The sequence below is a fragment of the Buteo buteo genome, chromosome 5 (assembly GCF_964188355.1).
Source record: "Buteo buteo chromosome 5, bButBut1.hap1.1, whole genome shotgun sequence".
NCBI classification, from domain to species: domain Eukaryota; kingdom Metazoa; phylum Chordata; class Aves; order Accipitriformes; family Accipitridae; genus Buteo; species Buteo buteo.
The window spans coordinates 2016632-2040753 of record NC_134175.1 but is presented as its reverse complement, the minus strand read 5'-3'; the positions used below and the strand labels follow the sequence as shown (position 1 = coordinate 2040753).

Below are 24122 nucleotides of genomic sequence, written 5' to 3'. Positions count from 1 at the left end.
TCAGTGCCATGTCCATTGCATATTTATTATGAGCTTCTCATCTTTCCCTTATTCTTGCAGCCTCACAAACTAGAAAGCAATGAGACACTGGAAGATCCCAAATCAGATGAATTAATGTATGCTACAGCTTGATGCCTCTCGCTTAAGTCTTGTTTTCAGCTTCTTAAGTTCAGTATTTTTATCAATTTTAAGACCATAGTCTGTGATTTTCCAGGCCTCTTCATAATGCTGCATTTCAAAATTATATTGTGCAATCTTATGAAATGTTTTGGTTAAAATTTCACTGCCAGGGCCATTCATGATGCTGCACAATGCCATAGTTTCATCTAACTGCAGTGCTTCAATATACTGCTTAACTGCTGCTTCTTCCTCAGCCACTGACAATAGCAGGTATCCTTTTGAGCAGTGGTCCTCAACACGTGTTTTAAGACTGTTATGGCCATGCTTCTGGATCACTTTCTCCATATCTTTTAAAGCTTTGTCATATTTTTCCAGGTGCATAAGGCAAGCAGCCCTCTGTCGGAGATACCTTGGATTATCTTTGCTTGTCAAGACAGCCAGGGTATAATAACCAAGAGCCTTCTCATAGCAATATTCTTTAATCAGCACATTTCCTTCCTGGGCTGCTACCTGTGGACAGAAAGTTACTTAATATTAGTTATTAAAAGTAAAAAAAAGCGTAGAATAACTAGTCTGGACTGGCCACAGGTAGACACAGACACTAAGAAATTTTGGATACTTTTCAAATGTTGAAATTGCATCTAGTTGGAGAACATATAATTGGCATCTTTTTTGCATGCAGATATAAAAATCTTGGCTCAATGGGCACTTGCTGTTATCGCTAGAGTTTCTGAACCACTCTTCTTTGTTTCTGTATGTTTTGCTAAAAGTTTCTCAGAACACTTCTTCTGAAGTTGTTTACATTCCTTAGGAATGACACATGACCTGAAAACTGAATGGACCAAACTCTAAAAGTAGACAGTGTTCTCTTCATGAAACCAAATTTCTGCCAAGGTCTGCTCTAACAGGTGACTACATGGAAACTGCATCTTCTGGTGGATAGATAGTTAGCCCCATGTACTGCCCCACAAATATTTGCATGTGCTAATAATGAAGGTTGGTCTCTACTGAAGTTTACCCAAGCTATAGGAAAAAATGGCCATCCGATAGCTTTCCTAATCATTAATCTCAAGTGCTAGTGAACTATCTGCCCTTACCTGAAGGGAAAAACAACAAGAAAACTGAGAAGGCAGAAAGAGCCATATAATTTTTAGGTTCATAAAGGTCAATAAAGAAAACTCCATTAGAACTATTTGCCTCAAATGGATTTCTCATTATTTCCCTTTATTGGTAATAAACAAAGCTTTTAACATGCTGCAGCAGACCGAATATTTAAGTTATAAACAAGGCTGCCACCAGCAGCTTAGGTCTGCAGAAGGCTGAGCCAAACAAGCTGAGACTTCAAGCGCAGGGTAAATGTTTTCATCAGTCTCGATACCTCACATTGCCTTTGGACGCTTGTGGCTTCCCAAAATTCAGTTAGCCCAGCTACTGTCTCAGTAGCCACACTGGACAGCTGGCTCAGGTCTTCCAGTCTCTTTGTGTCCTTTGTCTTTTTGTTTTGATAGACTTGGATTAGAATTGATTGCTGTTTAATAGAACTAAGGAAAACAAGTTCTGGATGAAATGGATCAATATTGCAGGTCAAGTCTGAGCACCTCGTCTGAGACCACTGTCATGAAATAATTTAGTCATTCCTAACAGTTTATGAAGAATTCTACCCCAGTTATTTTACTATAAAGGAGTGTAAAATCCTTTATGTAGTAATATTTATTAGACAGTCTCTCAGCTTCCACATACAGAAACAGAGATAGGACTTCTCCTCAAACAGTGTCAATCACTGGCTTTACGATTTCTGGCCATAAATTGTCAGGCAGCCTGTCCAAAAACTTCTCAGATGTCTGTTTCTGTATACATTTAAGAGTAGCAATTTAGTTTGCCCTTTCAAGTGGTTTTTAAGGCAACTAGTCAATGCAAATGTTGTCTCAGTTGGCAGGATTTTAACAAGGGATCAAGGTGGAATTGCATCTGCATGTAAGGAGCATCCTCACAAGAGAAGATTTTTTTTTTCCCTAGAAATTCTAAAGTTCTAGATCACATTGTTCTAAAGAGCACCATGGGGTTCCTCAAAACGCCTTGTGTTTGTATAGCTAAATTGTAATTTTCAGCCTTTAAAGTGCTTTTTTTTTCTCAGTTGCAGAAGAAAAATACAATTTTTGTTGTTCTACTGAATGACTAATCTAATGCTGAACCCGCTAGTGTGCTAACTAGGATCATTTTGATTTACTGCACCACATACAATATTGCCACTTACTGAGCCACTACTTTGACTTCTTCACATTTCACTGACAGTCCCCAAAGTAAGCAAGCCACAAAATTCTGGAATCCTGCAGTACTTGGAGCAAAAAGGCACATCTGAGAATAAATAATTCTCTCTCATCTCCATCGATGGAATAAACATGGGCGTTAGGCAGCTGGATTCTCTTTTGGCTCTGCCTCACCTAAAGGAACTGAGCTGGGATCCATTTTTGGTGTATAATACAGATGGATTAATTAGCAGCTTACTTGCACATCATCTTCTGAACAAAGATGCATATGAAACGAAGACTTATGGAAAGAAGATATAGGAAGTACATAGAAAGCCAGAAGGATATTGCACAACTGAGTTCAGCTGCTCTCTGCATGTGGCTTTTCAGAAGCACTTTTTTGCTATCAGCCTCATTACAGGTGACTTTGAAAGGCCAAGAGCAGGCTATGTAGTCCACTCACAGATGAACTGTAGTCCATCTTCAAACTTGTCACTTATGGCTTCCAGACTGAAATAATTCTGGTGCCATCTGGAAAGGGCTTGGCAGGCCATAAGTGACCAGGGATTGGACTGCTTCCTGGATTAGGTCTCTGTGACCCTTTCTACCATCTAGTTACTTCATTGTGTGATAAAGGACTGCAAATACACATATTTTTGTTGCATTTTTGGTTCCAGTCCCTAGTGACTAATCTTATGCTGAAATTGACCAAGGTTCAATGCCTTAGAAAGAAAATGAGAAAGGAGTTTAATGGACATGGAATTATGGTCAAGGGTTAGACTCTGAGCAGTAAATACTGGAAGATGGACTGATAAGCACTGAGCTTTGGAGGAGGGTTGGATGTTTTCAGAACAGTTTGGAGCAAGTCTTTCCTTCTTTACCTGGAGACCCTATTTGGGGTCCACATGCCATGACAGCATGTGGAATGGCAACTTCTACCTTGGGCTGAGGGTCTAATTCTGACACCGACCATATAGCTTTTGAGACCATTTTTGTACAGGTCATCTCTGGATATCCTGTGGCACATGAACAGCCGCAGAAACTGCAGTCTGAGGATCTGAGCAAGGAGCTAGCAATCAGTCATGCATTTAACCTTTGATGTAGGAAACTGAAGGGTTGAAGCTGCACTAGCAGCAAGCAAACTCCCTTCCTCTGACCTTTTGCAGTTTAACAAATCTTTCAGATTCCTATTCCCATGTGGCTTTCCCAGTTGTTTACAAATTTCTCAGCATGGGACCCCTTAGACTATAAATAATGGAAGAATTCTATTGCTTTGTTTTTCATGAAAAAAATCAGCACATCAAGGAGCTCTCCTTCCTCCACCCTTTCCTATTCAGCTTATGTAGAATTATTTTTAGCTTTTCAGACCAGACTCCAGGATAATGATGACACATTTCTATAACGCCTGTAATGTCCAAACAGTCTAAAATAATGTGGCAGTAATACTTTTGTGAGTGGAGTGCCGAGACTAAGGGCTGAGCGTAAACCACTAAACTCTTCTTTGCTTCAGTTTTCTTTTTTGTGAAATGGAGGTAACGGAAGGAACACCCTCCCCTAGAGTGTAGTTAGGAGCCATGGTAAAGTAAGGCCATCACTGGAGTTTTTTGGGCACTAATACTGTCCGTAAGCTTTTTCGCTTTTACTGAGATCTTCCTTTCACACACAAACTGGAATAACCTTGCAGGCAAAAGGAAGTGCTACTGGAAAATCCTTTGAGACAACGGGCAGGTGAATTAACCAATTCCTTCCCCACCCCAGCAAAGTACATACTTATCCCCTTGACACAAAATATATATATAAAAAAAAAGTTGTGATTCTGGGCTAATCAGTAATAAAAGTAATCACGCTCAGTAAATCTTTGAAGATTAGAGGATATGGAAAGACTCCCAGGTGCTTGAGTCCAAATGTTTATTCAGCTGAACAAAGGCACAAGATAAAAAAAAAAAATTTACTTTTTTGTACTTCCAATGCTGGTATTGAGTTCCAGTCTTGAAATCAGTCCAGCCACCCCTATTCTCTCAAGTGGCAGAGAAATCTTTCATGATAAGTAAGTCACCAGTAAAGAGTTTTATTCTAGAACCTGTTCCACAGCTGCCAAAAAAAGACAGAAATAAAGTGCCTCTCCCATTTTAAAGGTTTCACTAATCTGTGGCACTAGTGAGTTCCTAATACATCGGTGCAGTTTAGGCTGTACAAAAATCAGTTTGTTTGGGTTTTTTTCCTCTCTTTTTTTCTTATTGATAACAGAAGAAAATCCCTCCTGCATTTTCTCAGAAAGCAGCACAGGTGGACTTAGCTGTGAGACTTCCATACAGAACGAGTGATGTGGCAGCAAGGGAAATTCAGCTGTAAATCGTTTCTTCATTTATAGAGACTTCCTTAGGGCCTCCATAGACACATTCTTGATTGTACCTTTATCAACTTTATATAGTGAAAGATTGCAAATTGGGTCTAAAATCTTCAAACTCTTTCCCATAAGACTGTACTTTTTACATTATTCAGAAGAGAGGGGCTCTTTTCTCTGTAATGGGGTATATCAAGGGACTGGTAAATTAATACTTGTTTATATATATCCTCCTGCTGTTTTGCTAAAATGCATACAAACTACTCCTTCAAGATGCATTAAGTATATCAGCATGTTGTTTTGTTTTATAACCTGGGAGGAAGCATAACAATATAGCTTCTCACCAGCGTGCACACAATCTACAAATTGAATAAAAGGAAGCAAACTGATTCTCAGAACACGAAGCTTCTGGGTAATCAGAATTGCAGACGCTTGAGTGAATGTTAAAACTCCTCACCATCAATCTGACCTTGCCTGTCTTATTATTGGAGATTCTTTCTCAGAGCTGGATGTACTTTGGGGGAGAAACTTGAAAAAAACCCCTGAAAAATACATACTTAGGTTGACTACAGCAATGTGCCATTTTTATGTCAAACAGTTTTAGCTAAGAAAACCAATACCAACCTCAAAGGCTAGTCATTTTATAAAAATGTGAATATATTTAAATTTCTAAATGTTACACAAAAAAGCAAAAAGGATTGAAGCATTTAATGTGACTGAATCAGAATCTTCAGTTTCAATTCATCAAGAAAACGAACAAAACATGAATTTCCCTTCCCCAGAAGCCAGCTGTGAGCACCGTGTAACTCATACAGAGTACAATACTAGCAATGATCTTGTTAAATCTCTAGCTGCTGCCCCTCACATCCCCTGCATTTTAGTGTTAGGATTAAACAGGTCTCATGCTAGGGAGACCAACAAGAAATTCCCCCGAGTGGTAAGAAGTGGTAATGATGAATTACTAGAGACTGAAGCAAGTTCACTGGAATGAAAGAAGTTTGGATTCAACTCCCTAATTTGGCTCAAGTGAAGGCTGGAAGAAGCAGCCAATTTGTTCCTCGTTCATCTGATAAATGGTCCTCCCACACACTTCTGTTCAAGATAAGGCAGGGAGAATCTCTGCAGCCTACTGTTGCTTCCCATTTCTTTCCCCACTGAATCCACAGATGTGGCATCAAAAAAGGACTGTACCTGAGAGAGATGCTGCTGTTGCTTAGCATCTATGAAGTTCAGGAGAAACGCCAACTCCCTTTCATCTCTCTTAGCTAGGATGCTGAATGAGTGAGCTGCCACTGCCATGTTCCTCTTCTTCAGCTGGAGCACAGCTAGTCTTGCACTAGCAAAGTCATCAGCAAGGGAGCGGCCAAATGCCTCCTGAAGGTGAGCAAGGGCCTCTTCATACCTTCCTGTTGGTTAACACCAGTACAAGCTATATAACCCATTCTATGTGGAGAAAGAGACAGCAAGAAAAATTCCTAAAGCAGGCTTTAGGTAGCCTGCCCACAGTCCACACCTAAGGGTATTAACTACTTCATACCCTCTCCCAAAACATTTGCAAACTTCTCTTGAAAAGTACTATACAACAATACACTTGCCATTTAACTTTCGCTTTCTTTTATTTACTGCTCATTCACTTAGTCTGATCAGCTACGTAAAAGAATGGAAACTTACCATTTGCAATCAAAACATCTGTGTAGAAGATGTGATATTGTGGTGCATCCTTGCAAATTTTAATTAGTGCTTTTGCAATCATGAGAAGATCCCTGAGGGCTTCTTCTTTTGAAAGGTCTTTAATAGCAACGAGCTCAGTTAACATAGTCCTGCCATGCTGAAGGAGCAATTGAGTGATCAGCTCTTGGGTTTCAAGCTTTAAAGACAGGATTGCTGGGATCACTACTCCTGCCTCCACCTTCAGCGCCGAGATCAAATCTTGCACCGCCTCCTATGTAAAAACAAGCCCAAAAAATGAAATGGTAGCAATAAGTATGTATTGATAATTCATTCTTTCAGGTGCTTTCAGTTCTCTGCTGTCCCACAGGTCATCTGCACACCTTTGGAAGCTCTTTGCTCTTCCCTGTTCTTGTGCTGCTTCTTTTCCATTTGCAAAGCTGATATAAGAGCATGAAGACAGGTTTGAATGACTATTTGCAAAGGGTTTTGAACTCCTCAGATTACTATCGAAAAAAATTCTTAGAACAACAAGAGAGATGCTGTGAATGAGTAAGTGCAAGCAGGATTTGGCTCAGCCAGGATAAACCAGCACAAATCCATACACCCAACTGGAGATGCACCATTTCAAATTCACTGTAGGACTGGTGTGATGTGCAGGTAAAGTGTGAGGCTATTGACCATATTAGAAGCAGATAAACCATGCAAACATCTGACATGATTTCCAGGCAATGATATACTGCAACCTCCAAAGTTCGCTGTAACACTAATCACACATATGAGCATTTCACAGATGATGGAGAGGGACTCACTAAACCTTGAAACTGTTCTTTCTTTTTCCTCTTGTTGCAACATTTCATCTAACACAATTTCACTTCATGAAAATGTGAGATCAAATGTAAAGCAGAGTTTGCAGCATTGCAATCAATGAATGGTAGTGAAAGTGAATAAGATCTATGTTTAAAGTTTAGTCTTCCTCTCTCTAGACTTAGGAAAGCAAATCAGTCAAGTGGACTACTTATATGCCCAGCCAAAACATGAGCCTTTCACTGCAAATTCTGTTAGAAACTCTCTTGATTTCAGTGAGTCCATGTCAAAGCCTGTGGTACCTCACACTAACATTGCTTAATACCATCAGAAAAATCATCAGAAAATCAATATAGTGATAATACCTTATGCTGCTTCAGAGCAAGGTAAATGAATCCTCGTCCACTCAGAGCTTGCACATTCCTAGGCTCTTCCTTTAGGATGGCATTAAAATCAAAAATAGCAGTTTTCTTCTGACCAAGGCGGCCATAACATCGAGCCCTGATGAGAAGGCAATCTTCAGCATAACCACCTGAAGGAGAAAAATGCAGCCACGCTTACCTGAAAGGTCTCACATCTACTGCTCTAAATCAGGGTGCAGTAAATGCCAGTGTGTGCAGACCACTAAGCCCCACTGAAGGCCTTCAAAGCAGCTAAGTGAAAATGATGTGGTAGACCTACATGTTGTGTTATGGTGACTGCAGGAATGAAAAGTAAGTACCACTTTATTCAGAGCTGTGGCAAGGGTGGAACAAGAGGGGTGTGCTGGATGGAGGCAAATGTGCTATGGTAAGGAACTGCAATCCACAGATGTGACTAGAATAAGAATAAGGAGGGTGCTGGAGAGGATATCCATATGAAGCCATAGAAAAATTCTACTTTGCCTGAGGATACTCAATGAAGTACAATGACAGTACTTAAGTGGTTGTTTCCTTTATTTTTGTTGCCAGTGGAATTCCTATTGCATACTATCAGTTCTGAGTTGAAAGGAAAAAACCAAGAATCTATGTCAGGTTGGTTTCCAAAACACAGTACTGTATCAGTTAAGTGTCCTGCTGAGGCTAGCAGAATTCCATCAAAGAATGAATTTTCACTGCTGAAGTCTTGCAAGTGTTTTTTGGTATGTGTTACAAGGCTACTCTGTTGTTCTAGGTCTTGTGGTGTACATGTCAATGTCATTCTGCAGAGAAATGGTGAGTTGTGGTTTCAGTGTTGCTGCTCAGGACTGGAGTTCAATGTTTAGTTTTGCTTCAAAATTCCTATCTAACCTCAGAAAAAGCACTCAATTTCTTTCTATGTCATCATCTAACTTGGGAGACACATCTTTCATGGATGGTTGGGATAATTTCAATATGTTTGATGCAAGCCACAGAAACGTTAATGGGACATAGAGACAAAGCAGTTTGGGTGTTATGCTAGCCTAATACCTATGTCAGCCTAAAAGCTTTCCCACACAACCAGCAGGCCTACCTACCAATGCGAATGTGAACCTGGTCTTTCTCTCTGTGATCTAAAGCTAGCCATGTTTCTCACTTATGGATGGCTGACAGCAGAAACCACTGTATCTTCATACTTGCTCTGTAGGCCACCAAGGCATGGGCAAGCCTGGACCAATAAAAAAGTTTGGGTAGCAGTATGTGCAAAAAAGCCTTTTCAGGGCATGTATTTTGCTACTAAGATGAATTTTTCAAAAAAGAAAGATTCTGCATGTTATAAACAGAAGAACCAGTTCTGGAAATAGCTAAAAATATGTATGTATATTTATATTTACAGAAAGAAAAAAAAATAATTCTAACAGTGATTTAAGGAAAGAAAGGGCACTTTGCTGAGAGCAGTTGTATGGCTGCAATTTGATTTATAACTGTAACTGCCCTACCGTGACTCTACTCTAACTTTCCAGACACGAACAGGAACCATACTGTGCCAGGCACACCAAAAACACAGGCCCCACTTCAAAGAGTCTTCCGTCTAGCTAAACATGCTAAAAGAACATTGTAATAAAAAATTGAATGAGTGGAAAAAGTAACAGAATGAAAATCATAAAATTACATTGCTCAACTAGCTCAAAAGCTTCCTGGTTTCTAATAGAAACAAATATACACGTCCATCAACACTGTCTCTCCTGAAATATCCATGACTGCTTTTCTGATTACCTCAAGGTCTCAGCAAGAGTGGGTCATCTCAGAACAGCCAAAGGAAGCAAAAGGAGTGGCCCACAATTATTAAGCACTCAACGTTCCCACACAGGCAAATTTTTTTTCTACCTTCTCTGGGATACCTAGACTCAGCCAGCTAAGAGCATAGAGAAATTCTGTGTTTGTCAGTTGTCATGAAACTACTTCTATCAGTTTTTGAGGTCTGGAAAGCTTTGCCCTTTGTTATTCTGCCTTAAAGTCTCCCATGCATTTTCACAGGGACCGCTAAAAGACAGCATTGTGATGCTGCTCTGGAAAGCAGCAAAAGGAAGATCCCAAATCTATCCCTCCACCACACCTTTCTCCCTCATCTTAGGATCTGAGCTGGATTAGGATCAAATTCATTAGAAAGAATCCTTGGAGACTTTACTATAATGGAATGGGAGCAGCACAAATGAGGGAAGAAAGCTCTAGGAGAAAGATATGTGAGATGGGGGCACAAGGCCATTTGGCTGTTTTAATGAAGTGGAGTCAGAGGGTACACATGGTTTTGGATAAAACAGTAGTCCAGATGGGACTGACTAATTTACTGCCACACTTAATGTGCACTGGGATTTGTGATACTAAGATTCTTTTTTCTCTGCTTTCATATAAGTGCTGCCCAAATAAACACATATAGTTGACAATGAAAATCATGGTCCATTCATTCACTGGTTACAGAGCATATATCTTTCTGCCACCCACATGCCCCTTCCTTTCAAGACAATTTTGATAAGGATCTTAATATGCCCAGGGTTGCAATCAATAACCATGGCATCCCAATAATGGATGATAAATCAGCAGTGCCACTGTAAATACTTTTTCGTATGGAGGTCAGCAAATTCAGCGTCTTGCACAGCTGCCTGCAGAGATGAGCCAGCAGACAGGCTCCTAGCAATTCTTCTACAGTAATGAGGCTTTTTCTCCTTCCTGATATGCTCCAAAACTTCTGTACCAAAGGTTATTATTGCTCTGGAGCTCTACCAATTGGCTCCTATAAAGACAATATCTATTTCTTAACAAGCATCTGTTCTAGCAGGTGGGGAGTTGATAAGCTGGAATGCATGGGCTGCGAAATGGAACCATCTCAAAGCAATTAACAGGGTTTTTCTTCCATTTTCATAAACCAATCTCTCCTCTTCTCAGTGCTGCTGTCATAACATTTGCTCAGAGTGAAAGGCAAATTTCCATACAAACATGGTTTTACTTGGAACATGCCAGAAGCATTTCCATGTTAGTCTGATCTCTCTTCTTAGGAAAAGCTAGGATAATGATGTACGTAAGTGGGTGCATTCACTCTTTGGCACTGGAACTACACATTCATTGGTGTGTTGGAACAAGAAGGCAGGTTGTCTGCTGCCATGACTGTATTTACAGAGTGTTCATTCTGATGAAACAGGAGGTACCAAATAAATATCATTGGTAGGAAGGTTTTCAGTGTACTAATTGATATAACAAACTAAGGCTGAAACAGGGGAGCCTTCTACACTGCTTGTCTAAAATGGGCTGAAGCTGGCTCTGTTTCAGTAGCTTTTCCAAATTACTTACCAGCTAGCATCTCCTCTAAAACTTACTGAAACAAAGAGCATGAAGGCTTCTTTCTTCCAAAAGGGGGATTTCCTTCATCTAGATGATTTTGCAAAGTGTCTCCTCAGTCACACTCTTTCAAGGACTAATTGCTCACAGGGATCAAATTCCCCTATCATTTATCACAAGTTTGGCTTTGATCTTTTTAGGAAACAATTTTACTGCATTTTCAAAGAAGCTCTCATCTCTTTCTAGATAAAGTTTAATTTTCTGGGGAAACATTTCCAAAAACCTCCAACCTAGCAGCTGGAAAACAGGATCAAAATGCCCTGGCTTCTCTTGACATTACCAGGCTTCAGGATTACTTCAGTCACCTGTGTGCAGTTACTCACTGAAAAATCAAGTTTTATAGAAGGAAAAATAATTCTGTAGGATTTCCTTGAGACTTTTCCCTGTATTTTGAGCATCTATGTTGCTGTGATAAAACAGCCTCCCAACATTAAGTACAGAAGAATCCCCCTGCCATTCTGCTTTTCCTTTATCAATGGAAGAACAGCATTACACTGCTTGTCCTAAAAGGGTCTTTTTTTAAAACCACAATAAAGAAGGAAAGCTTAGCAAATAAAAAGGAAAATAATCTAATGGCTCTGAGAAGATAGCACTGCTAACACTAAAGCATGTAGTTTGTTCAACATCACAGCTGTACTTGTGAGAAAATCTGTGACCGTGCATATGAAAAAAATTATGGTTACAGATCAGTTTGTCTAGACCAATTACTCAGAAGCAACTTATAGCAACTGAACAGTAAGTGTAGTCTGATGTTTGGTAGCAGGTCTACCATAACAAAAGACTCTAAAGTGTAAAGAAGGTAAATATTTTGTCTCATGTACACATTACATCTCTGGAGTGGGAGAAACTGGGAAACGATTAGATCAGAAATTTCAAACCACCAGCTGGAAATAGATGAGTTCAGGATGTTAAGGATCTTTTCCAAGTTATGAAGGAATTATGGGTTCTTTGTGTTGATATGACCCAGTTAGGGTGGTTTATGCCTGAACTTAACTTTTAGCATGTAAGCAATGCAATTTAAAATAATCCTCAGCTGTGGTCCAGGAGGATTTCATGTGCTAAACAACAGAATAAAATCACATGCTGGGCTTTCTCGACAGGTGAAGAAAAGGGGCTGATGTCCTTGTAGAACTGAACTGAACACTTGAAACTCCTACCAAGTAGTTCACAAGCTACTTATGGGACAGTAAGAATGTCTACTGTTTCATTGCACTATTTCATGATCCAGATGAGTTGCTACTTTAAACAAATTTTATCCTGCTCTTCACCTGCCTCTGTAAGTGTATTGTTTCAGTCTTCTCATTGGGGAGATGATAGATAGGAATTAGTTGGACATGCTTGCCTACCCACTGATCTGATTTCCCATAGAAGTAAATCTCCTATCAGTATCTTGATAACGCTACCTGAAGCAATGATGGCAAAGGAAAGGTAGGCAATGGCCTCTTTGATGTCAGCATCCTCCTGTTTGTTCTTCAGGATGGTCAGCGCTCTGAAATGGCAGTGAGTTTGCATCAGCTTCCGGTCTTCATCTTTGAAAATGTCCATGATTGGCAGGAGGCAGGAGGTATCTCCAATTCTGATCACTTTCTTTAGGAGCTTAACAATGTGAGAGAAAAAGGCAGAAGAGAAAGATTGGCATGAAAAGATAAATGAAGTCATGCTAAAGCTGGAAACATTACTGTCTGGTGAGACAAGTATGCTCTTACCCAGTGCTTCCCCATGTTTCACTGGGACTTCAGCCAGCCACGGTCTGGCCAAGGACCATGAATCTCTTTTACTTAACTTCTCAGCTGGCCCTAGTGTAAATGTATGTTGGAGAAAACATTCATTCTTATCTTTTCTCACCAGCACTTCAGCTGTAGAAATCATTCTGGGGAAATAAATAATGCTGCCTTGCTTACTTTGGGCAGCATCTGCTCCAGACTGACAGTTAACTGTTTTTATAAATACAGCTGAACCACAGGATGATTGTCCCAAAGAGAGAAAGTTTCTGTGGAACAGAAGGATTCCAGTGACCCCTTTTGACTGTGAAATTGAAACCAGTGACTTAATAGAAAATCAGTGAAGTGCTGTGCCTTTCTTTTAGCCTTTCTCTGTTGGGAATCTGGGAAGAGTACAGACTCAAATCCACAAACCACTGCCCTCCTGGAAAAGAGTCTTGCCTGACATATGGTATCTTTGCCTCCATTCACTAGAGTGGAAATCTCCAAGCACTTTTTTACTACATTTCTTAAGGAAAAGAATGAAAAGGTGTTTCCGCCAGTAAAGCAAATGTGCTTAGCAGGTACTCATTATTCAAATTTGAGCCAGAGAAGCCAGGACAAGAACAAAGTTATCTTGATGCACCAGACTTATCTATTGAACTTACTACTTTCTCTATTTTTATTAATAAATACACGTGTCTGGATGCTGACAGGCAGGTGGGACAAAAACATTTTGAAGAGAAATTTTCAGTGACATATATGTTCCATCTAGAACTTGTAGCAGAAGCCACAGATAGGAATCCAGCTTCCAAGGGCAGCCTATGGACTCTAATCAAGTCATGTCATTCATTAATAGCCTTCCCAAAAGCAGCAAATTATACAAAACTTCTATTTTTCATAGGGAGTAGTGAAGTGGTGACAATAAAACCTTTCTCTTTATGGCTAGCAGAATTTATACGGGATTTTAAAAAATGCAATAGTTCCCTCTGATGGCAGAACCTGGTAATTCAACTTTGTAATCCTTGGTAGGAGAATCAACATGTTGGAATCTCTTTCATGGTTTCAAGCACAAGTCATTAGTCACTAAAGAAAGAAAACTGCAGACTGATATTTGAGCTTCTGGTTTTGTGCCCCGCCCCCCCCCCCCCCCCCCCCCGCTTCATTAGGATAATTAGTTAGGTAGTAGTTCTGCCTTCTTTTCTCTAGGGGAAAATTACCAATCCCATCAATATTGTCACCAGGGGCAGGATGTTCAGTCATGCTCTGCCTAGTTAAAGTCTCTGATGAAAAGTGCCGTTAAATAGCATGTGATAAATGGGCTGTATTTAGCTAGAAGTCCTTGTGTGGCCTGTGCTAGAGACAGAAAGTCCTACTCATGAGACCTGTATTTAGATCTTAAAAGTTATGCTAGAGGTTGAACAACCTAAACCTCACGTGAGCTCTGAGTTTCACTGTGTCAACAGTCCTCGCTGTTGCTATTTATGGAGCTTCTAACAACAAACTGTTTAGTTTTAAAATGGAAACGCATATGAACCACTGAGCGTGACAATGTAATTTGTAATTTCATTGCAGTCTGGGAAAAGCAGTATCAAGTGAGGTCAAATGCAGCTATTCAGAAGGGAATGACCCTGAAGATGAAACTTTGCACTGCCCTGAACCACAGCAAAGTTGTTTCAATTTAAAAATTACCTAGCAAGCAGGGAGGTTAGTTTTTTATGAAAGTCACCAAGTTTTCTTAGCATTTCCTGTCTTTTTCAAAGACCTCTGCCCAGCTTACCAACATTCCTGAGAAATGTCTTGAAGGACAGGTTGGGGTAGGTGCAGCCCCACTGGAAAACCCGTCACAGGTTGTGTGAGGGGGTGGGTTCCAACTTTGCGCCATGTGATGAGGTGGCCTCACAGGGCAGCTTGTACCCGGAGCCTTACAGTTGTCATGTAACACTGAGGAGCAGGAGACAAGTAGAGCACTGTGCTGGGAAACTGAAACTTGGAACACCTTGGGTGTCCTTGGAACACCCTCTGGCAAGCCTATGCCTCTGAAGTACTCCCTCTTAAGTTCTACCATGCATCTTCTGTATCAGCCAAAAGGGTTGTTAACCCTCTTCACCATACCCATCACTGATCGCTTTCTCATTCTCTCTGCTAGCCAGGTCCTCCTTACCTGGTTGCCATCATACATGAAACCTTTCCTCAATTGCAGAAGCGCGAGTCTAACCAGGATGGGAGACCTTTGTGGATTTCTGGAGAGTGCTAGCAAGAGGAGCCTGTGAGCTTCTTCTACACGGCCCATCTGGTACAGGGCATCAGCACAAAGGATCCGTGATGCTTCATTGGAAGCGTCCAGCTCCACCAAGAGGGAAGCCAGCTGGTAAACCCCAGGGGCATCCCTGGAGGAAAAAAAAGAAGAAAAAGGGAAAGACCACCTTCAAGGAAAAAAATGTTAATTAGAGTAACAGAGCCTCTTTGTCTCACCTGGAAGCTAAGAAGCAGGTTATCAGTCCAGTATCAAAATGGATGATACATTTTACCATATTCAGCATCACAGATATCTCTGCCGCTTAATTCCATAATCATAATCCCTCTTTATAAAAACATGTTTTTAAGCAGTTGTGGCTCTAAAGAAAGGTTGGCAAATAATGATTCATATCTGTGGTTGCAGCTGATATGACAATGGGAAAAGGAAAAAGTAAAAAGTAACAGTGACAGTGAAAAAAAAAAAATCATCATTTCTAATGAAGAGCTGTGTGTTAGAATTTGCATCGACTCATGAACTGTGTTAATAGGTAGCTGCTTGTTCCAGAAGCAGTGACCTGTGTCTAAGGGGGTTTGTGTTTGTGCCCTGATCTGCCAGTGCAACACTGAATGAGTTAACACATTTTTCTGTCCTTCAGTTATACCACTGGAGTGCAGGCCCCAAGTACTGGGTGTGAAATGTGCATCATTCAACTGCAGAAAAAGGCCATAATAGTACTTAAATTATTAAGAGACTAAATAAATATGGGTATCGCTTGTAAAGAGCAGCCACCTGAGATGAACTTTCACGTACTATTTCCCACTTCAAATTTTCAAGTTTTCTCCTGAAATACTAGTATTTCACATGAGGAAAAACTGAGAAAGTAACATAAAAATTCAATTTTGGAGAAAATTGATAACTTTTCCTGGCCTGGTATCAGACAAAACTTTGAAAATGAAACACTGAAATTTTTAGATTTAAATAGCAGCTTGTTTTATGTAGGAAGAAATAAAAAACCTAATAAAGATACTACTCTGATGAGCAATCTTTTCTGATGTTTAGGAAGGCGATTTTAAGTATTAAAACCTCCAAGTCCCTCTGTTACACCTTGTTCTACCTTCAAACTCAGGTTTTAATGGATTTAGCCGGAATAGTTTGGTGGTCTTGTCTCAAATCTCCCAGCCTTAAGTATGACATTAATACAGTTAGCATTGAAAAAGGAATGTGGATTGCTAGCACCAAGTATGTGCACAGTAGCACCTCAGCTCTGTCTTGGAAGGACACTTTCTAGGGTCTTGGTATTTCATGGCCTACCAAATCCTTCAGTTCAAAGCTGAGAGAGAAAGGAGCCAGGTAGCACCAACGATTCTGTTTTCTTATGGGTGTATCTACTCATGTAGAGGAGAAACCTCTGCCATATTCCCTCTAGCATTTTGTGCACTCCTAGCTTAGGCCAATGCGTTTATCACAGATAAACTTCCATAGAAAGACTGAGCTGATTTGGCTATGTGGATCCTATTGCATTCTGACATACCAGCAAAACAACATTTTGCTGGAATAACCACACCCATGCAGTTTTATTTCAACCTGTTATGTTAATTAGGAATTTCAAAAGGGTCTCTCTACCAAGCAAGTACTCTCTCTACCACTCAAGCCGCTCTCTTTCTGTTAGGAATCTGCACAGCTCTGTTTCTTTTTTTGCCCACAGGCTGAACTGCCTCCTGGGTACCTCTTCTTCTGCAGCATCTTCTGTCCTTCTTCTTGGAGAACTTTTAGCAGCAGTCCTCTTTGGTTCCATGGCACATAGGACTTGATTGTGAAGATGGTTTCTTCCAGCTTTAACTGGCAAGCTGTGATATAATCCAGGGCTGTCAAGTAATGGCTGCCACCAGAAATCCGGATAAGTCCACGCCCACATAAGGCTTTAATACAGCTGTTAGGATGTGGGGAATCATGCTCAATGACCTTTTGAAAGTCCTGCAGGGCTTGCTGATGGTCATGCACATGGAGGGAGCAGAATCCTCGCAATGCTAAGAGAGTATTGTAGTAAGTTTTCTGCTCTGCTGCCAAGAGGTGGTCACAGATGTCCAGGGCAGTTCTGATGTGTCCACGCAGGAGATAGCAGTCTGCTAGCCGAACACTGAGCTCACGTTCGGACCCTGGGGAGATCTGAAGGAGGAACTGGACTGTCTGGATGACAGAAGGGAGCAGTTCAGTACCATGATTGCCTCTGAGTTCAGTCCGAGTACGCACAGCCTCCCTGAATGCTGCAAACTTCATCTCCAGGACAGTTCTAGCCTGTTCTTCTATCCTCTCAGTGTCATGTGGTGAGAAAAGTTCTTCAAAGTGTTTCATTGCCTGGGCAGGGGTTGCTGCAAAGGCTTCCGCTAAATCCTGAATCATTTCCTGCATCCGTCCACCCAAGAAGAAATATGCAGCCGCCCGTTCCAAGAGCAGACCCAAAGCTTTCTCATCTCTGAGATTATCAGCTGAGAAGCCCTTGAGGGCCTTGCTACAAACTGCCACACACTCCTCAAATTTGCTTTTCTTAAAGAGGTAAGCTGCCTGAGCCCTGCAAACCCAGATATTATCCGGTGCCACTGCAGACAGAAAGTCATAGCAGTTGCCCAGCCACTGGTCCAAGGAACTGCAGTCGGGGCTTTCTTTCTGGTATGTTGAGACATAATTAGAGAAGGCCTGGATGACCCGTGGCAGGTGTTCCCTCTGCCTAGTACACACATAGGCCACTGCCTCAGCCCGATGCATCACAAAGGCTTGGATATAGTCCGCAACTCCCTTCCTAACTTGTGTCCCTGATAGCAGCCATGCTAATGCCCTCAGCAGCAGCAGTTCCATTGAATACTTAGGGTTAGCCTTGAGCAGGGTATTGCATTTACTCACTACCTCCTCTGAGCATCCTCGCCTGAGCAGGGTCTCCAGGTTATATACTGTGGACACTACATTGTCGGGACTTAAGCTGGAGAGAAAGATGGCAGCTATTCCTACACTGAGGGAAACAACGGCCAAGTTCTTGCTCTGAATCTTGGGAATCTGATTCTTGCCTTTGCACCACATCTCCAGAGTGGCTATCACTTTCTCCCAGAGCCCCCTATCTAAGGAGTTCACTTTCTGTACTGCTGTGGGGGCACTGCAGCTGAAGGCAGCTGTGTAGAAAGCAGTGGCTATTGGTAACTCCTGCTGGGTGAGATGGTGGTCCCCTTCTTTGCAGAGCAGTGCAGCAAGCTCCTGAGGTGACATTTTCTGCAATTGTGTCTTCGCCAAGCAGCATCACACATGTAACGTGGCTAGTGCCTGTAAAACAAAAAATTGGCAACATGAGGGCCTGTGGAACGCAGGTGTTTTTGCTCAGGGGGCTGCTTTCCAGCTGACAGATATAAGCAAGCCTAGGTGCTGCAAAAAGCCAGGCTTTTGTCATTGACAGGCTTACTGGGGAGCAAAGCCATGAGAAGAAACACTACAGAGGTTCTCAGCCCACAGCCATGCCAGAAAGCCGCCACACAGCCTCGTCAGTGGTCCCTACCTCACTGACCGTCCAGGACGTGGGGCTGGGGGGCCTACTGGGCTTTGTTCTCCCTGGCTGAGATGTCTGCCTGATAAATTTTTAATCATCAGACGGCACGTCAGTGCCGGCGGCGGACAAGGAGGAGACAGAATAGCACCTTCATACTTTGCCCACCACTTGGCTTCCCCCTCCCCCCCCTTGGAAAGGCGGGAAAGGGAGAAGAAGATTTGCACCTTTCTACCCCCCGGGAATCAGCGGGAACGATGCGGTTTAGCGTGAAAACCCGAGCTCCAGAGCCGGTCGCTGGGCCCCGCACCGCCTGAGGCCTAGCCCTCCCGCTGAGGGGCCCTCAGCAGCACCGGCCATGGCCGGCGGGAAGCGGCTGCGCGGCGGGCGCAAGGGCGGAGGGCACAAGTACCTGAGAGCGGGCGTCGGCGGGAGCTCCTGAGGCGAGGCGAGCTGAGGTGAGGCGAAGCGAAGCATTCGGGGACGGGAGGGAGAGCAGGGGCCGGGTCAGCCCAGGCGCCCTGTTGCCTGGAGACCGCAAACGCTGCCCCGGCTCCGCTGCCGGCGGGCGGGCAGGGCAGCGGGCAACCGGCCGTAGGCCCGAGAGCCGGCAGGGAGCCATGTCGCCCGCCTGACGGCGCCGGGGGTTTGCCTCCCCGCCCCGGCCTCCCCGCAGCGAGGGCGGCCTGTGAGGAAGGCGGGCCCGCGGTTGTTCGTCCCGCGCGTTTCTGCCTCGGGGTGGCCGGAGCGGAGACCCCCGGCCCCGCTTGCGGCCCCTCCAGCCTGGCGGTGCGGCTCGGGGTGGGCTGTGTTGGCTCAAAGTGAGTTTTTCTGTCCGTGAGAGGCCGTCCTGGCTGCAAAGGGGCATGGCGGTGGAAGGGGGTGGCCGGGAAAAGAAAGCGTTACCTGAGGAAAAGTAAAGCAGGTCCCTTGAACCTCGGTGGGGCGAGGTAAAGTGCATTAGTTACCACAAGCAGCAAACTCCTGTCTGTGGCGCAGCTTAACCTTACTTTTTTTTTTTCTTAATAAAAATGTTTTTAGCGGTAGATCCGTTATGTTTTTAGGAGTGTTTAGACTGATGATGTTCCTTTAAGCCAGGGCCATTTCTGAAGTCCGGCTTTTTCCTTACCCATGTTCTCTGACATTCAAAAGAGGAAAAAAAAAACCCTCTATGATGAATAGAGATTTTTTGACATTTTATTAAGAGTTTGCCCATTACTTTGATTTGATTATTTTCACTTTAATTACCCTAATTAGCCATCAAGATATAATTTAGCATTGCTGTCACATTAGGCCACAGGTGATATTACGAAGAAAGACTTGAGGGCATAAAAAGAAACAGTTCTGAAATAGAAATCACATTAAAAGGAGCTGGGTTGATCAAACGCGTGTGCCTCTTTGTCCCTCCACTGAGGTTCAAGCACAGCTTGTGGGAATAAAAACGAGACTGGTGCCTTCAATGGATTGTGGTCCAGGCTGCAAAAATCATTACCCATAATTTGACTTTGCTGCATGACTGAGTGGTGTGGAAGTTGCTTCCAGCCACATTTTGCCTTGCAGATACGAAGAACGTGGAGGAGGCCAGTATTCTCCATTCATCATTTCTAGCATAAAGAGTCCCAGTTTAGTTAAGAATCCAGTGTGCTCGCCGCTATATGCGGATGGTTTAAGGGATGTTGTTACAACCTCTATGGTTGGCCGGAAAGGTAGCAGCAACATGAAGAAATTACTTTGTTGACTTAGAGTTATACAGCAGGTGGTATGAATACAGCCAATTTTAAGTTGTGCATCAGATTTAAGCTTGGATTAATTTAGGTTCCTAACTTCAGTCCTCAAAGGAATAAGAGGAACAGCATCTGCAAGAGCTCAATGCTGATGGAAAAAGAGAGTATTTTTCTGACGGAAAGGACTGTGGCCTGGTATGATACCTGAGGTGTATGAATAGAGCGCAGTTTGAAAACCCGTCGTCATAAGTGGCGGAATCAGCAATGTAACTTAAAGGCTCCTAACGTTTTTCTCAAGCCACCAAACAATTTGCTGTTTGTCCTGTGGGGTAGATATGGCAAGCCCTGTTTCTAGGATCATAAAAACGTGTGTGTATGTGTGTGTGGGTGAAGTGCGGAAATGTTTATCTAAACATGAAATATTAAGGATGCTACACACTCATTAAATATTAAGTACACTACAATTGCTCCTCATGATGTCTCTGATTACTGATAAATTTTTAAAGGGAGGTGGGTGGAGAGGGTGTAAACACAGCACAACAAGTGGAGGGCTTTGCAAAGCAGGAGATGCGCTGACACGTCTGCAATAACCCTTTTCAAAGAGACACGGCTGAGAAATCTTGCACTTATTTCTTTTAAAGGCTCTCAGTGCCTGCATGTAACAAGTGCCTCCCTTCAGGGCTTTTAAATGCTAGGTGTAGCTAGGACTGAGGGTGAGAAACCAGTAATATGTACATTTGGTAGAGAAAAATTGGCTTAAAAGAAGAGAATGAACTTTCTTTGATAGAAAGGGGCATAATGGGGTGGGGCATTAATAACTTAAAAAAAAAAATCTTTATTTGACTAACATTCTCCACGCTGAGCTGTACCTGGGTTGGAGAGCAGACACCAAATTCTGCTCTCATTAGGCTGGTGTAAGCACGCAGGCTAAGGAATGAAGGTGGCCTATACTGAATTATACAGGCTTAGTGACCGAATGCCCACAACACTGAAGTCGAGAAGCTCTGGTGATGTGCTAAGCCACATGATGAAATTTCATCCCTAGGCATATTTAGTTGCGCACCCGCAGTCTGACAGGAGAGTTAGATTGCTGATAACTCTGTTGTCAAACTAAGTCAGGATATTCTTCTCTCGTGAAGGAAATTTGCACCCCTGGTACTGTATCCCCATGACCGCAGCTGCTGCTATTCCTTTGGGTTGGAACAGCAGGTTTCAAATGGAGACCTCTAAGCTTTGTTACTGAGAGATCTACTTCCTAACACTGGTAGGAAAGCATATGTGAAACATTTCTTTTCAGGACATTCAAGTTCTCAGTCAGCCTTTTATATGCTGTTCTTTTTACGATATGGTACACTGCAATTTGGTCAAACTTTTCTGCACGCCAAATAATCACAGAAGTATAACACATCCTAGGAACACTATAAGGTGATTAAATCAGAGTTTGTAAAGAGCTCTGAAACATGTGGGTGAAAGGTGGCATAGGTCAGAGAAGAAGTTTTAGCCTTGTCATTTTATAGTCCGGCCCAATTACTCTGGATCTGGTTGAGTATTACAAAATTTACCCCTTTGCTCAAGTTTCTCAGTAAGGCCTTGAGGAATGCCTATCTTAACTTTTCACTTGGCTTTGCCAGGCTTAAATATAAATATGTTAATACATGAAACATCCTAGTGTTCTCTGAGTGCATAAAGGTATATGGTCACAGAAAGCAAAATGATCTCTCTATGCACTGGACTATTTTCATATATGTTCACCCCAATGAGAATGATAATGCAAAGGATTGCAGGGCTCTTTATCAAAAAGCAGGGTTAAGATGCATTTGAGCAAGATTACAAGAAAAATGTCGCTCCATTAGAGAAAGAAATAATCCCTTTGTTTATATTCTAGAGATTAAAGCAGTAACAGCAGAAAACACCCAGAGGTCACCACACACATACTTTGCTGTCTCAGTTATTGTCTATGATATAACTGTGGGATGCAGCAGTGCACTTGCATAATTTAATTGGTTCTCCTTGTGCTGGGAGTCCTGAAGCGGCTCTCTGTATGAGGTAGTAAAGTGGATCTGCTTAGCAGACAGATAGGTGTGCTTGATTTTGAACAAAAAGGTACATGATGTGAATGGAGTATTTCCAAGGAGTAATAGTAACTTTAAAGTAATGGCCTTTCCTAGTTGCAGAAACTGCATGTGGTGCTTGAATACCTGTGAGGGGTTCAGTCTTCTGCAAGGTTTCTGTTTTCCTTGTCTAATCCCATAGGTATGATGTGTATGACCCTCAGCAGTAATTACCTTTTAATAAGCTTGTGTTCAATTGAAAAACAGTTGCCTTAACTGAATAGGACAAGCCAAACATTGCATTATCTGAGATCTGAGACGGAAAAATTCCCTTAAAGCAGTTAGATCATGCCCAGTGGTCCACTTCCAGAGCGTGCATACCAAGTGTACCCCTTAATGAAGTATCATCTGTGTTTCCCTGACATTCATGAGTCAACACCTGTCTTCCCCTCTGGTGCCACATCCTCTGATACAAAGGCTCAAGGGTAGAAATTTCTAGTCGAAATTTCCTGCTCTGAGTTATTTCACTAGCGTTTCCCAGCCTAGCTTTGCAAATACAAGATTTTCTAGGTGGAGACTGCTGAAATCAATAGCAGTTGCACCATGTGTAATCGGGGAGCGAGACTAGCCTCTGAATAGCAAAACATTTCAACATACTAGACTTCACATCTCTTGCACCCTAATAGTTAGCCAGCCAGGCTGATTTTTCAACTAGCTCAGCACCTTTGTGTCCAGTGAGGAAGTCATTGAAACAGGTTTGCCTGAACAATGTCCTCGATATGCCAAGCAAGTGGCAGTCCAAAAAAAAAATAATCATGCTCTCTGTTTCTATTCTTCCCAGTGCAAAATGGCCATTAACAAATTTCTTTTTTGGGATATATTATTTGCCGTGTTTATTTAGGATATAAGCTTTTGAGGCCAAGGGTAGTGCTTGGCGTGATGAGTACGATGGGCTGAATCTCAGAAGGGATCTCTTGGCACTGCTGTAACACGAAGAACAACAAACTGTGAGGTATAAAAAGGGGAAGTGTTACAACATCTCAGTAGATATGCTACCAACTCAAATTAAACAGACAGCGTTAACCAGCCCACTTTATTCCTCCTCTGTTAATATTGAAAGTTACTGCTTTTACTTCCTCTCATACCTTCCCTGGTTCACAAACAAACAGGGATAAGAAGACGTTGTTAAGGGATAACTTCTTTGGTTACACTATTTCCAACTCATATTGGTTTGAACTAAGTTTATCAACCAGCCATGGAAACATTAATCACCCAGAAAAATAGCACACAGTGAAATGACTTTTCAAAATGTCGTTGGTATAATTATCATCTTGGCCATTACATTAAATGCCACCATTTATAACTGTTATGTTTAAGTATGCAAACAGTAATTAACTTGGTAATGAACTGAGGACCCCTGTGCCTCTCTTCCCTCAGCTAATTTGCATGTTAATTATCATTAGCAACCAGGGAAACAAGTTATAAACAGCTTAATTAGCAGCTTAATCATTTTTACAAGAAAACGTGCTGCACTTTGATACATGAGCAAGAGTTAGATTAATGAAGTCAGATGAGTGTGTTTTTTCAGTGCTATTCCCTGCTGCAGCGCTATGCTTGTACTTGGGCAATGTGGATAAACACAGACGCGTGCACACGCACACGCGTGCGCGCACACTTACGCTTCGGGTGTCCGTGCTTCATTTTACAAGCAGGCATTGTTTCTGCAGAAGGCTCTGTCAGTGTTCTGAGAGGAGCTGCCCTTCTCTTCCATGTCTGGTAGCAAATGGTTATGTTAAAAAGACGCTAGGAAAGCCAAAATTCCAGCACGAACAACCAAAACGCCGCGAGGCTAGTTTTGATAACAATCCTCATTTAATCCTGTTGTTTCTAGGCCTTCTTTGCTGTGATTTGATTTGATTTGATTCCA

The 24122-nt window shown here is 42.2% G+C and overlaps 1 protein-coding gene and 1 long non-coding RNA gene across 2 annotated transcripts in view; one reads left to right on the top strand and one right to left on the bottom strand.

Annotated features, from left to right (window-relative positions):
* LOC142030817 (uncharacterized) overlaps nt 1–24122 on the top strand; it is a 126117-nt gene that overhangs the window by 39229 nt on the left and 62766 nt on the right. The gene's annotated exons all lie outside the window — the stretch shown is intronic.
* Nucleotides 112–18457, bottom strand: TTC34 (tetratricopeptide repeat domain 34). The gene is made up of 8 exons (XM_075027138.1): nt 17841–18457; nt 16621–17423; nt 14820–15045; nt 12359–12551; nt 7551–7717; nt 6382–6652; nt 5902–6116; nt 112–630 (listed from the first exon to the last, which is right to left on the bottom strand). Exons 1-8 carry the CDS (start codon nt 18147–18149, stop codon nt 112–114), a joined length of 2703 nt encoding a protein of 900 aa, XP_074883239.1. The 5' UTR covers nt 18150–18457.